General features: G+C 40.6%; 1 protein-coding gene across 4 annotated transcripts in view; it reads left to right on the forward strand.

Annotated features, from left to right (window-relative positions):
* mid2 (midline 2) overlaps positions 1-14,602 on the forward strand; it is a 119,145-nt gene that overhangs the window by 60,169 nt on the left and 44,374 nt on the right. For all 4 annotated transcript variants that reach the window (XM_008326697.3, XM_017039563.2, XM_008326696.3 and 1 more), the window contains one exon: positions 781-1,667. In XM_008326697.3, the coding sequence (XP_008324919.1) occupies positions 837-1,667 (831 nt within the window). In that variant the 5' untranslated portion in view covers positions 781-836. The remainder of the gene's footprint in view (positions 1-780; positions 1,668-14,602) is intronic.

A 14,602-nucleotide genomic window follows, 5' to 3' on the forward strand; every position in this document is an offset into this window, starting at 1 on the left:
ACTTCTTTGTGAGTTTCAAAAAAATTAAATTTGACCAGTTAACACTTCCAACTGCATGACAGTTGCTGTTTATCATGCTCAATTGTGCCATAATGATATTGTCACTATCCACTACCTGGCTCCTGGTTTAATGTTGTAGTTTCATGGCCACTGATTTGTTTCTTTAAAAGATATGGAGCCACTTTGAGCCGAGCTCCTGGGCGACTGAATCAGCACTGGCTGGTTATTGGTGATTTCTTATGTCAGTGGTTTTAAGGCCAGCCCAGAGGAGACAGTTTGATATGCAGGATGTAGAGTGCTGAGATGTCGAGGTGATGAGAATAAAAGGCAAAGGATGTGAGTGATTTTTTTCAGATTGGCCCAACACTTTTCTGTGAGTTATGTTTTAGACTAAAACTTTAAATGTAAATCAAACATTCAGAGGTGATGTCTTTATCACGTTGTGTGTTACAAAATATAAGGTTGAGGTTGTACTAGTACTCTGCAGTGTGTGGGGGTGCTGTTTCCACCAGAAGATTAGTATTTGTCAGGTTCAGAATGATTCTTTTTTTGTTGTTTGTGATCCAGCCTTTGTCTTTGTTCCTACTTGTTATTTCAGTCATTTTTCTGCTCATGTTGTTGATGGTACCCCATTCATATAGTTGTCAACTGAACTTTGCGTTTAGCCTTGTTACAGCTGACACAGGTCAGTCTGTCTAAGATCAAATACAGGTGAATGATGTTGGTTTCATTTGTAAAGAGTGTATTTGTAATCTTTTTTTTAATGTATTTTTGATGCAGGTAACTTGCCAGCTTCTGTGGGATTTGATGTTACCTTCAGATTGGTTTAACTGAAGATGGAAACACTGGAGTCTGAGCTCACCTGCCCGATCTGCCTGGAATTGTTTGAAGATCCTCTGCTCCTGCCTTGTGCTCACAGTCTGTGTTTCAACTGTGCCCACCGCATCCTGGTCTCTCACTGCTCCACCAACAAGCCCCTTGAGTCCATCTCAGCTTTTCAGTGCCCAACGTGTCGTTACGTCATCACGCTGAATCACCGCGGTCTGGAGGGCCTGAAGCGCAATGTGACTTTGCAGAACATCATTGATCGCTTCCAAAAGGCCTCACTCAGTGGCCCCAACTCCCCCACGGAGAGCCGGCGCCTGCAGCCGCAGCGACCCTGCACTGCCACCATTAGCGGCACGGTAGCTGGTACAGTTGGTGGCAGTGGTGGTGGTGGTGGCTCCAGTGGAAGCAGTGCCCGAGGCAGCCCGGCCACTTCCAGCCACACCCTGCTGCACACCAACCACACCAATCACATCAACCACACAAACTCCAACCACAGCCCAGCTGTTGTTGCTAAAATGGATCCACGCATCAGCTGCCAGTTCTGTGAGCAGGATCCACCGCGTGAGGCTGTCAAGACGTGTGTAACGTGTGAGGTATCGTACTGTGACCGCTGCCTGCGTGCAACACATCCAAACAAGAAGCCATTCACCAGCCATCGCCTGGTGGAGCCGGTGCCGGACACTCACATCCGGGGCCTGACTTGTCTGGAGCACGAGAATGAGAAGGTCAACATGTACTGCTTGGTGGATGACCAGCTGATCTGTGCCCTCTGTAAGCTGGTGGGGCGTCACAGGGACCACCAGGTGTCCTCGCTCACAGAACGCTTTGACAAGCTCAAGGTAAAACCTTTACGTCCTTTTCAGTTTCTGAAACCGAGAGTGAAGCTCAAACAGAAAATAAGTTCAGTTTCCAAACGTTATCTATTAAACAACGAACTGGTGGTGTAAGATCAAACTTTTTTCTTTTTTTCTTTTTTTACTTAGCCTGCAACAATTGTGTTTGTGTAATTCTTTAAGGGAAGTTTCTTCTCTGTGTTTCTGCCTACTGTAAACTTGTTACTGGTGCAGAAGTTTTTCACAGTCACACATTACACATTTGTTTGCTTTTGTTTGGCAAGAAGGGTGGTGAGACCAATCACAAACAGAAAGAGAGAGAGAACAATTAGGAGGATGGACCTTCTGGAAGGGCAGAAAGAAAGAGAGGGGGAGTTGAGGGGATGGGGGGGGGGTGAGTCCGTTGTTACTATAGTCGATGAGCTTGCATTCCCTGTGGCCACTGAGCTTTTAGAGGATCTGCAAAAAAGGCCGTACTGCTGAATCAGGACGAAAAAAACAAAAGAGAGAGGCATGAGCTGGAGCTTATCCCACCAATAAAGTACTGATTACTAACTACCACCATCAGGTAGCATGGTATTTTTACCACTTGTGTGTGTGTGTGTGGTGAACACACAGCTGGTAAAATACATTATCTAAAGTCATCTTCATGTTATGTTATGACGTAAGCGTATTTTTAGTGTCCTCTGCCTTTACTTGATTGGAGGTAAACCTTAGTTATTCCACTTTACAATGTCTTTATGTATGGTATATACTCACATAAAACAGTTGTCATAAAACTTGGATTATTGCTAATCACGGAAGCTGATTTAAACCTGTTGTTTTATGGTCCTGGACTTTTTAAGATAAATTAAAAAAAGAAGACTGGACTTTTTAAGATAAATTAAAAAAAAAAAGAAGTGGAGGAACCCAGCTACAATTCTTCCTCTAATACAGTATTTAAGCTAAATTAATTTTATGAGATGTAATACTTTGTAAGTGTATCAGAACAGAACTCACATCTTGAAATGAAAGTAGTAAAATTATATTTTCTTTGCATTTTATGTAGAGCAGAAAGCAGGCGAGCAGTGCCTTTGAAATATAAGGGAATGCCTCATTTAAACAAGCATTTCATCGGTTTATTCTTTATATGCTACAGTACACCTAAAAGTCACACATTAATTAAATATGGTTTTGTTATTAAGGTGTGAAAAACACATTAATTAAATATGGTTTTGTTATTTTTGTTGCAAAATGAACAAGGTGTGAACAATAAAAATTACAAAAATAAACAGGAAATATTTATTTACATATGTAGATAGATATATTTTTGCCTAATCTGCTATTGATAGTCAGTGAATGTTCTTCTTTAAACAAAGCATTGTGGGGGGGGGGTTTTATTGTTGTTTGTCTGTTTTGTTTTGTTTATTTTATTTTTTTTTTGCATTTTGCAGTACAAGCCTGAGGTTCCAAAGTACATTGGGACCTTTTGAGTGACATTGTTTACATCCCCTGTGCATCCATCAAAACCCCCTGTCCCTTTGGTCAGTATTAAAACAAAGCCCAGACTCAGCTGCATAAAATATGAGTTTTATTTATAGTCAAGTGCCATTCTCTTATTATGCATTATTGATTATTTGTCAACCAAAACTCTGGCTCTCACTGTGGCTTTTTCATCGGCTTGTCAGCAGCACCTCTCGGTGACTTCACTCACATGCACACAGCTCACCTTTTAACGGCTTCATCCTTCCTGTGAGGAGTCTCTTCATCCCTGGCTTTAAGTTTAAACCTGTATTAAGGAGACTGATTCTTGTCCGAGTTCCAGCTCAGCTCACGTGGCACAATAAATACTCATAATGGAGTTTTCAGTGCTATTTGTAACTGATATTGTGTTAAGATTTCCTGCCACAGTTTAAATGAGATCTTCTAATAGCTTCCATCAATCATTAACAACAGGAAGTTCTTTTAAATGTTCGCCGCTTGAACTCTGCTCTAATATGTGTGATCCCTGACCTTTGGACGACCTCTTCTGCATATGTTAGGAGCTCCATTGTCATCAAATGATTTCTTACATATTTTGACAAAGGTGAGCTTCCTCTAGGCAAAGCACGAGGAGATTTCAAAAGAGGAAATGTCAACATGCCGGCACTGCGGAGACAGAACGTGGCAGAGAACGGAGTTAATTCCCAACGGCACCTGTTTAGCGGCAGCAGCTCTTTGAAGCCTAGACGTTTAGTGTCTCGCAATAATTTGTGAACGGTATTTTACTGTGATAGGGGTAGGAGACCTGAAAGTGTTACACCTCAGATTTTAATGGGATTTCAGACATTCACCTTCACAGGAACCTCTTCCACTCTTTGATACATTCAAATCGTTGAAGCAGTAAATATCAGGTCAGATCCTCCAGAGGATGTTTAAACTTCAAGCAAATTAGAGTTTAAATGGAAGGTCTTGTACTATAGTATTAGTAAACCTGGTGTTGTATAGTTAAGGCAGAGAACACTGCCGATATAGCTGCTGTTTTTCTATTTCTTGCCGGGTCACAGGTAACCCTTATCCTCATATTTTTATTTTAAAATGCTAAAGCCAAATGTAATGAGGTGTAAAAAACTTCTTATCCTCATATTTTTATTTTAAAATGCCAAAGCCAAATGTAATGAGGTGTAAACTTTGACCTCCTTTATATACAAATATAAATATATATATATGGACAAAAATACTTACACCACTAGCTCCAGAATTGTGAGATATATTTGAACTATTCAATTTCTCACAGTGATCTCTACATCTTTATTGTATAGAATTATAATCTAGGACATCAATTATGCATTAAGCAGATTGTGAAGGCACAGATATAGTTGGTTTATATTCCTGAGTGGAGAACCTGTGTTTGAACCAGAACAGACATGAAGGCACCTTGTGGTATACAGTATGTTGGTGGTTTAGATATTTGGCTACACAAAAATGTTCTTTTATAACAACTCTTAAAGAAGGTGAGATCTAGAACAGTCTAACCAGAACAGGTATCTTGACAACGGTACATACAAAATGCAGCATTTGTTAGGCTGTAGAGTACAGCCACAACATAAGCAAACAGGAAGTTCACTGGTAATGTGTTGTGAACCCACACACGTGCTCTTCAGCCTCATGAGCTGGTACAGCTGCGTTTGAAGGTCCACGGCATCTGTTTCGCTCCGAGTGAAGTTAAATGTTTCAGGTTTTGGGAGGAGTTGTGGTGGTGTTGTTGTGGTGGTGTTGTCGGTCACCTGGTATCTTCCGCAGTGGTCTAGTTCCCATTTTTTTGCAGTCACACCAGTCGTTCTGTCAAACACTCTTTGTGAAGGTATTCAAACACACATTAGACATCTGGTCCACTGAAAACTGCACACTGCTGCATAATAACTATCAGTGTTCCTTGTGATGCTGATTAAAATGACAGGAGATTAAATGAGGCTTTCATCCACAATAGTTTTTGCACAGTGCATTTACTGGCTCTCAGGCTGTTTTGTAGGGTGTTAGAAGTGTGTGCTTAACATCAAGTGTTGACGAGCAGACACGTCGTCATCGCCACAGTAATGTGTGATACTCAAAAGCTTTCTGTTGCGTCACGTGTTTTTATAGATGAGTGGCATCTCATCACCAGGCCTGCACTTCATCTCCTCTCCATAATCTCTCCAAATTCCCTGTGCCTCATTTCTTCTTCTTCTACTTCTTCCTCTGGCATGCCTACGAGGCCGCTGGTAAAAGTCTTTATATTAACTATCACTGATGCACATTGTGCTCACTGCACTTAGCCAAAAATGTATTACTAATATATATTTAAATTAGTCCTGTATTCACAGAAGCAGACTGCATACTCGTCCAATGAATTTATGCTTATTTTCACTGTTGAAATGTAATGATTATATGTCTGAGGTTTATTTTATACAGATTTCTGTTTGGTTTTGTTATTTTATTTCTACACTCAGAACAAAATTATGCACATTTAATCACACACAACTGCTTTGTACTTTTGGACTCTTCCAACTCACACTGACAGGTACAGGCCAAAACACAAATGAGTGTGCAGCTCACCTAGCCTGACTTCCTGCCAAAGACGGACAGTAATGAGTTTAGAATTTTTTTTTAAATGGCTGCAGCATCCAGCACTCAGGCAAACGCATGTATCTCTTGTTCCCCTAATGAGTTTGTTCACAAGATTATTTTCCATCATACAAACTTTACAACGCATGTCCACGTCCTGTCACACTGTCAAAGTATTTTTTTTTTTTTGTTGTTTCTACCAGGAGATAAAAACACGACTCTTCCTTTCTGCTCCCTCCTGCCTTATCCCTCTTACTATTTTGGCTCACAGCTTTTTCTGTGTTGTTTTAAGGCAGCGCTCTCTCCATCATTGGCCCAGTCGCCCACAAACACACATACAGCATATTACTGCTGAGAGGACGGTCCACAGTTCTCCAGCACAGTGCGTAGGAGGGTGTGTATGACTGTGATGCCTTCACAGGTGCGCTCCACGCTTTAAAGCACATATGTCTGTGCGTTTGGTTGAAGCAGACGTTATCAACTGGTGGGGGTGTGTGTGTGTTGGCTATATTGGTATAGCTACACTTATGAGGACATATGTTTAGGTAAAACACATTGCTGTGGGGACAGTTGTCCTTCTGGGGACGTTTACATAGCGCCCTCTTAGAAAGAAGGTGTTTTAGAGTCCAGACTGTGTTTGAAGTTAGATTTAGAATTAGCCTGAGATTAGAGTTAAGGTTAGGAGTAGGAGTAGGCATACATTTGTGAAAGTCATAGTAATGGTAAGGGTCTGGGGAGTGAGTTATATTCATGTGAGTTACTCACAAATCACAAAAGTCTGTATTTGTGTGCAATCTTTTATAGCTCAGTGTTTTTCAACCTTGCGGTTGCAACCCCAAATGCAGTCGTTTGGGATTCAAATGGGTTCACCTGAATTGTCAGGTAATTTGTTTTGTTAAAAAACAACTGAAACATTTTTAAACTAATTTTATTTATTTTTTTAAATTAGGATTAAAAGACCACATACAACTGTATTCTTTCACATTCGCGAATAAAATGCAGCATATATAAAATCTTAGCTGCTGCATCTTGATTGACGTCACAAGCCAAAAGAGGTTGGGAACTACTGGTATAGCTACACCGGTGGGGGGCAATTGTTGTAGGGACACTTGTCTTTGTGTGAATATTCTGGAGGTACTGAGTACTGAATGTATTCTGAAGGTTAGTACTTTGTTTAATCCTAAACTTATTCCAATCCTAGCATTTGATTTCTTTCAAAATAGGATTAAACACATATTTGTGATAGTCATGGTAGGAGTAAAGGACCAGGATATGTGTAACGTCTAAAGTAAAGTACTTACAAATCACAAAAATGTAAATGTATGTGTGTGTGTTTGTGTGTGTGTGTGTGTGTGTGGCAGCTAAGTGTGTGATGACAGAGGAAATAAGGCTCTATTCGGAGAACAGGCAGTGACAGCACACACTTAGCCTACGCTGATGGACCAACCAGGAGTGTAGCAAAAAGCTTTCAGTGCATATGTGCCCCTCTCCTCTGCCAACATGCTTTACTGTGCTCATCAGGAAGAGTGCACGAGAGTGTGACCCCGTCAGAGTATCATGCACGTGTGTTGAACAGCTCCCGTAAACTTTAGTGGGTCACGAGGAAAAGCAGGACTTATCAAACGGCTCTCAGCCCATGCATCTTGCATATGCAGAATTTATGCAAAAAGTAAATGGAAAGCTTTTAAGAGCCGTGGTGTTGGCAGTGATACAATGCGGTGCAGAGAAGGGGATCTAAGCGACATCATTCATCTCTTCCTCTTGTGTGCATGTTGAAGATTGATTTATAAATGTATTAATACCATTTTTTCCATTATCAAATTCCTCTCCTCACTTTCGGCCCATGAATTAGGAACGAGGACTCGTTTTTGTCACTCATTCTTAGTTGAAGTTGCGGGAGCACGACACCAGTATTCACTGACTGTGGGACGGACTGAAGCATGTTAACCAAGGTTTGCTCGAGGGGTTTGCAATTGCCAGCGGTGTTCTACATCCATACAGTGTGGCTTGGTGTTTAATAAGAGCGTCCTCCATTTGTGAAGGAAAACCTTACTATGCAGCCTAGTATCGTTTGTGTTTTACTGCAACAGAAGCAGCTCATAAATGCTGGTGTTTTCTGTTATATTTACCACACAGTAGGTATACTTGCTTGCGTGCATGTCTCTGCTGTGATTGGCACATATTGAGTCTATGTTGTGCACACATAGCATGTTGCATCATACTGCATGGAGGCTCATTAATATGATGTAGCATATAAAAAGGGTCAACAATGTTTTACAGGTCAAGAACCTCTGAATGGATCGCTTCTGTATAAATAATATAAATTATAATTGTAAAAAGATCAGACTTGTGGTGCACCAATCTCCTTGTTGCTTCTGACAGCAAACACTGCTTGTTGATGGTTGACTAAATCATTGTTTTTCAACCTCGGGTTCACGGCCCCTATGGGAGGTCGCCTGGAATTTAAATAGGGTTGCCCAATGAAAGTGAGTTTAGTCATATTAGTGACGCTGTCACGCAAATGTACCAATTAGGTGTCAAAAAGGTCCTCTTCAAACTCTGTATTCAAGACCTGCATCACAGCATAAAAAGATTATGTCAAAGCTTTGATAATCCAATCACTTCAGTAAATGTCCATAAAAGTAGAGACTTATTAATTGACTCCATCCTCACAGACATCATTATTCCCCTGGAATGTCTTAGTAAGCACTTCCTAATGTTAATCTTCAACCGTCTGTGACATGGAGCGCAGTTCCACCAGAAGAAAAGGAAGAGCTCTGAGGAAAATGATGACTAATGCAATCTACGAAAATGACGACGAGGCCTGATTTAGAAATTACATTTTCGTGTCTCTGGGCAACTCGTGAGATTGCGATGTCTGATGAAAGCGATTAATTCAGTCAGCCAATCCGAGCTTATGGCTTAGGGGCAATGGAATAAAGCAGTTGGTGGGACGTCAGTAGGTTTGATGACATACCTTCTTGTTTTACCTACACATACAAAACTCTTCATTCTGTGGGTGAAAAGTCCTGCATCACTACAGGGAAAGTGCTTGGTTTGAACTGATGACCCTGGTGTGGGATGAATAGCACGTTGTCACTGCCCTGAGGAAACAAAAAGCTGTGATTCATCCCCGAAGTCCCAATAGCTCGGGCCATAAGTCGCCTCCAAATTGCACTCAGAGACTAACAGATTTAGTTTCTAATGGTGTTTCAGTGTCAAATCATTAGAGGATGAGAGTGCTGTGGGGTGAGTTTTTCCTCTGGGGTCTTTGAATCATCGTTTGTGTCCTGGGCTTTTTGCTTTGTGTTTATTTAAATCTAAATATGCTCTTTGTGACATTTAAATCATCGCTTCAGTCAATATTTAAGTATTGACAGCAGAGGAAAGGTTTACAGCATGCAGTTTGTTGAAATGTCAGTTAACCTACACACACTCATTATCCAACCTTTTCTTCAGCTCCGCAGGATCATTGATTTATAATTGTGTCTCCTTTATTAACTTTGACATTCTGTCGTTGTTGCTCTTTGTCGGCAGATGTAACCAGGAAATTGTCAGTGTGAAAAATAAATGCAATTTGTTGATTCTCTTAACCCAGTGTAAGCTAAAGGGAGCTAAAGCGAGTTAGCATCACAGATATATTTCACATAGCTGTGTTTTAGCAAAATGTAAATAAAGGAGGGAACATACAGTGTATAAGACCATATCCACCATTTTTTAAGAAAAGACAGAATTATTGGTCTTTGGTGGTAAGACCTGTGGCTGCCACCGGGAGGCTCTAGGTTTGATTTCTGTTGCAACCCCAGATCTAGTGACAAGCATTAGGTGATTCTTCAGTTGTGTGTTTATTAAGGTGACGTAAACTCGGGTTTACATGGTCACATGGAGGCCCACATGTTTGTCTGGGCCCAATGGAAGTGTCGTAGCCAAAACCCACCTCGTCAAGAGACCTGGATTATCGTAGTGACATGTTACAGATGGCATGGACTATTGTTTCCAGCTCATAGTTGGTTAAAAATAACTTTAGATCTATTTATGATCCCAACATTTTCTCTGCTTTCAAAATCAGCAGCTCCTTCAGCCGTGGCTTCACTACAGCTGGAGTCCTGCAGGAAATGTCAACCTTATTATTTAAATAAAGAACCCAGTGACACAGGCTAAAGACCAAAACTGAGTAAAGGCCAAAGTCCCTGAATGGAAACCAGTTTTGCTCATTCACTCTCTTAACATTATGCCACAAAGGAGTTAGATTTTTTTTTTTTTGTAATGCACCTTCTGTGACATTTCCTTGGTGCCGCCGTGCCATCAAAGCAAAATGACCTCATCAGAAGGTCAACTGGTCACTTATCAGTTGGCTGTATTTAAAACCACAACAGAAACGAACAACAGAAAAATGTATGAAAATTGGATTTAAACAACTGTTGCTGCAGGAAGACTTTTGCAAGATCTAATCTGATTAGTTTCCAGATATTTGACTACAGCAGCTAACAGCTGGGCAAACTGCCCTAAAGAGGGCGACGTAAACCTAAAGTCCCTTCTTACAGTTGAGATGACATCGCATTTATTACGTTTCTTTTACATAATCATTTCCCTGTCGTACAACGAGAAGGCTGTTTTCTTTGGGAACATTATCTTGAGAGGAAAACAATTTCTTGTTTTGGCAAGCTGTAAAGAATTCCACAGTTCCAGTCTGTCCTCAATCTTCTCTCCCTCAGTCTCGGCTGCAGCTGCAGCTGAGATGCAAATGTTCTCAAGTGAATTCCGTTCTCACAAGTCTATCACTTCCTGCATCAGACACTCCTGAAATATTTGCACACAGACAATTGTATGCGTCATTATCTAACCCAGCAGAACTGACAAATCCTCATGTAAACAGGCGTGTGTCTCTGAAGTATTGGATTTACTGGCAACTGTGTCTGGGTTTTTTGGGTTTTTTTTAATATGTTAATTTAAGAAACAATGGAAAAGTTTAAGAAAGTTTTTACAACTCTTTTTACATAGTGTTTTGTTTTAAAGTTTTATTTATACCCAAACCATGAAAAACAAATGAATAAACGAATAAACTGTCAATCTGCACCAGAAAACACTGAAGCAGGATTTTAGTTTACACCATACGTCGAAAGAAAAACTCAACAAATCTAAGATTGTGGTTCACGGCCAGTTCATGGTGTGATGGCTGGACAGGAAACAAAATATAGATAGTTAAAAATGTATTTTTTTTCTTTTTGGCATTTGATCTGGGATGTGCACCGGTAGTTTGAAAGAAGTGAGAAAACGAGATGAATTTGACCATGGGCTGACTTTGCCAACTCCATTTATCCTGCAGTGTCTTTACTTTTATGTTCCGGGAGATTAAGAACATGGGTTAACAGCGCTGTGCTTCCATGTCCCTCTCTTAAAGGCAGTGTGTGTCGCTAATGATGCTTATTATTATGCCAAGTATGTTTTATGGATTCTTAAAAGGGTCACATCCTGGCTTTTTTTTTTTTTTTTTTTTCTGACCGCTTGTCGAGCTGTGCTGACAGTTAGATAACATCCATGAAAACAGCATAGACACGTATACGTCCTGAATATGTGTGCACTACTTCAGGCTATTTATAGAACAGGCACAGTATGTGATTACTTACACTTCATAATGAAATCACTTATATTCACTGCAAAAATAAAACACAGTCGCAGCTAAGGGCCAATATATCTTATACTTAGAAACTAGCTTAGAATTGTAAGCTAGTTTTCTCATGTATTTAAACAACATACTGGATTTAATTCTATATTTACTAACAAATATAGAAACTCAATATGTCTGCACCCTTAGAATTTTGCTTTCACTTTTAAATATCAAGAAAGAAAAACTTGCATCCTATATGAGCACCCGCCCCCCTGTTTGAGACCCAGCGGTGTAGATAACAGGCCATATCTTGAAAACAGTAGCCTGTGTGTTTTTAATTGCTTTGGCTGTTTTAGCTCTGGACACCTTTTTCGCAGGTTTCCCACTGGAATGTGCTGCAGCTGGCAGCGCTCATAAACACCATCCAGATAATGCCATAACTTCATTTTATTACCCAGTCCTTAATTGACCTGGAACCTCATCTGAACCATAACACATTACAGAGCATGTAGGTAACTGTTCCACAGTTGTACTACAGCGACTCTCTAGTTCAATTTAAATCATTCTGTGCTTTCAATAAGTTTAATAGCAACAGATTACTATTTGTTTTTCATGTCAATACTGGAGGTCTGTAACGAGTGAGAACGTGTTCATGCTCCTGGCATTGCAAACAACAGTTTGCAAAGAGATAAAGATCAAATGGTGTGTTTAAGGTAAGAGACGAAAGCTGTCAAATGACAGCGTTGTGTGACGCTGGTAATTCTGTTCAGAAGGACTAAGAACCGTTGACTTCATCTGCTAGTGTTGACGCAATTACGTTATCACAACATCCTATAGAAGTTTTTATTTTCCTTGGGTAAGGCGAGTTCATTTCCCCAGGGAGTGCTGGAGTCAGGAGTGATTGTACCAGAAAAAGTGCCAAAAAGCGCAAAAAAAAAACTACGCAGAATAACAAAAAAAAAAAATGCAGGGAATCCTGTTTCCACAGGGNNNNTCACACTGTGACTCTGGTGCTCGGCCAAATCAAAGGCAGTGAAACTGAGACGCAGCCAGGGTTATAGGATTCTGCAGCCCCAATGTCATAACATAAATGTCCTGCTGTAGTGGGATCCCCGTGATAAAAATCCACAGTCTACCACGGCACACGTCAAAGAAGCCGTAAACATTAATGTCACCACTACGCTGCACTTTTCCTGTGTTCTGTTCTCTATTCTGTTTTTGTTTTCATTGTCATCCGTCTCAGGTTTTGGGGCCTCCTGCCAGTGGCTGACACTGTAACAGGTGTCCAGTACAGTGGTCATGTAGCGGCCGACAGCACCAGAGTAACGTGACCTCATCTATAAATAAATAATCACGACATGATTTATTACCCCACTTCCTGTGTCAGTCGGTGCAATTAGATGAGGCAACGTACAGTCGGGTAAAAGAAAATCACTGCAGATCGCCTTCAATGAAGCCAAAGCCATCTGTTAGTCTGGACGCAGGCCCTTTGATTCTAATGCCGTCTTGTCACCGTCCACCTACTCAGTGGGATAAAGTGTTATTGTTTTCAGAGGAGCGTGTGTTTGCATATTTATGTTTTGCTGTGTGCACTTTGTCGACTGCAGCCTGGGTAGATAAGAGTCAGGGTCTCAGTTTTTTTTATGTTCTTCATCTAAATGCCTGTAGGGCTCAACAGGAGGTCGCACTGTGGTGGGAAACATAAAAGGCTCCAGACTGGACGTCTTACTGTTTCCTTGAAATGGTTATGTGGAAATAAATCTCAAACATTTATTCCCTCAAGAATATGTAGCACATGAAACACTTTCAGTGCATTAAAATGCTCTGAGTTACACTATACACTGCTGAAGAGCTGGATGTGCTTGCAAAGCTGAAAATGTTTGAAAAAGGCAAGACTTTAATATTTAGTTAAAACTATGGCTTAAAAGTCAGCTGTTTTTTTAACGACCTACTTCAAATTCTTTTTATTTTGTTTAGATTATTTCATTGAGCAGCAGCTCATCAGTCTATGATCAGAGTTAGAGCCTCATCAGAGGCTTCAATTCCATACATTTGTATAAATTCCTCGCACTGTGGCTTCTAGGATGGGAAACGAGAACTTTCGATTCCCATCAACTCCCGACCATTGGGACCATCTGGAACCGGGTCCCGATGGTCCCAATGATCCTTGGAGTCATTTGTCCGCTTGCTTAACCATCCTGCTGGCCGACTCACAGAGACATTTGTTGAGGTATGCTCAGTCTCTCAGTACTGACAGAGACATTTGTTGAGGTATGCTCAGTATCTCAGTACTGAGTGTTTACACATACACGCATACTTTACATTATATTACAGAGTTCGAATCTGATGTACGAGAAACAAGGTTAGGCGTAAAAATATATATTACTAAATTATTATAATACTACACAAAATACTGTACAAAGTACTCTAAATACGTGAGGTATTTTCTTTTCATGATAATTTTAAGGAGCATGTGTTGATGTTTTGAGGCAACAATGACTTCTTAATGTAATCTCATATTCCCTTATTTTCATCTGTCCATACTGGTGTAGACACAGCCTTTGGTAGATGCTCCTTTTATACTTTGTCATAAAGAACAATTTCATTTTGTGTTTTTTTGTCTGTAAAAGAGATAACAGGAAACCTAACCTGTGAATCAAATGCTTGATGACAGGAAACATTTTCATCTCGACTCACTAACAGTTCAAAACTTTGCAAAATGGCGGACCTTTCAGCGGGTGGCAGTAGCCCTTTGACGCGCCATGGCTCAAGCCTGTCTCTGTGTGTTTTCAAGTGCATATGTAAGAGTGTTTCCCTCCTGCTGGTTACACCAGTCCCCGTGTACTTTCAGGAAGAGGCATTTTCTGCCTTTCAACTCTCACAACCTAAAAAAATAGCCTTATCGTACTTTCACAGAACTCCCAGTAGTTCTGCGGTTCGTAAGCTGAGATAAACTTCTGTGAAAGTTTTGCTGTATCCTGACAAGTGTGAAGCTTTAAGGTTTGGAAAGAATGAGTCACACCAGGTTATTGTTCCTGTTGTGCAGCTGTAGGTTTTAAAAGATGACGTGTGCTGCAGCATCAAGCACCGAGGAGACGAACGGAGCGGAAAGAGAGGGTGGATTAATGTGTGGACCTTCAATTATTAGAAAAATAAAAACAGATAAACCTGTTATTCCCACTCTGACTGATGAACGCCGTGGAAGCCTGAGCTGCTTTTATTGCACAAATTATTTCTCAGCACCAGCAAAACTTATTTAGTTAGAAATCTG

This window comes from Cynoglossus semilaevis, chromosome 15, assembly GCF_000523025.1.
Source record: "Cynoglossus semilaevis isolate Cse_v1.0 chromosome 15, Cse_v1.0, whole genome shotgun sequence".
NCBI lineage: Eukaryota > Metazoa > Chordata > Actinopteri > Pleuronectiformes > Cynoglossidae > Cynoglossus > Cynoglossus semilaevis.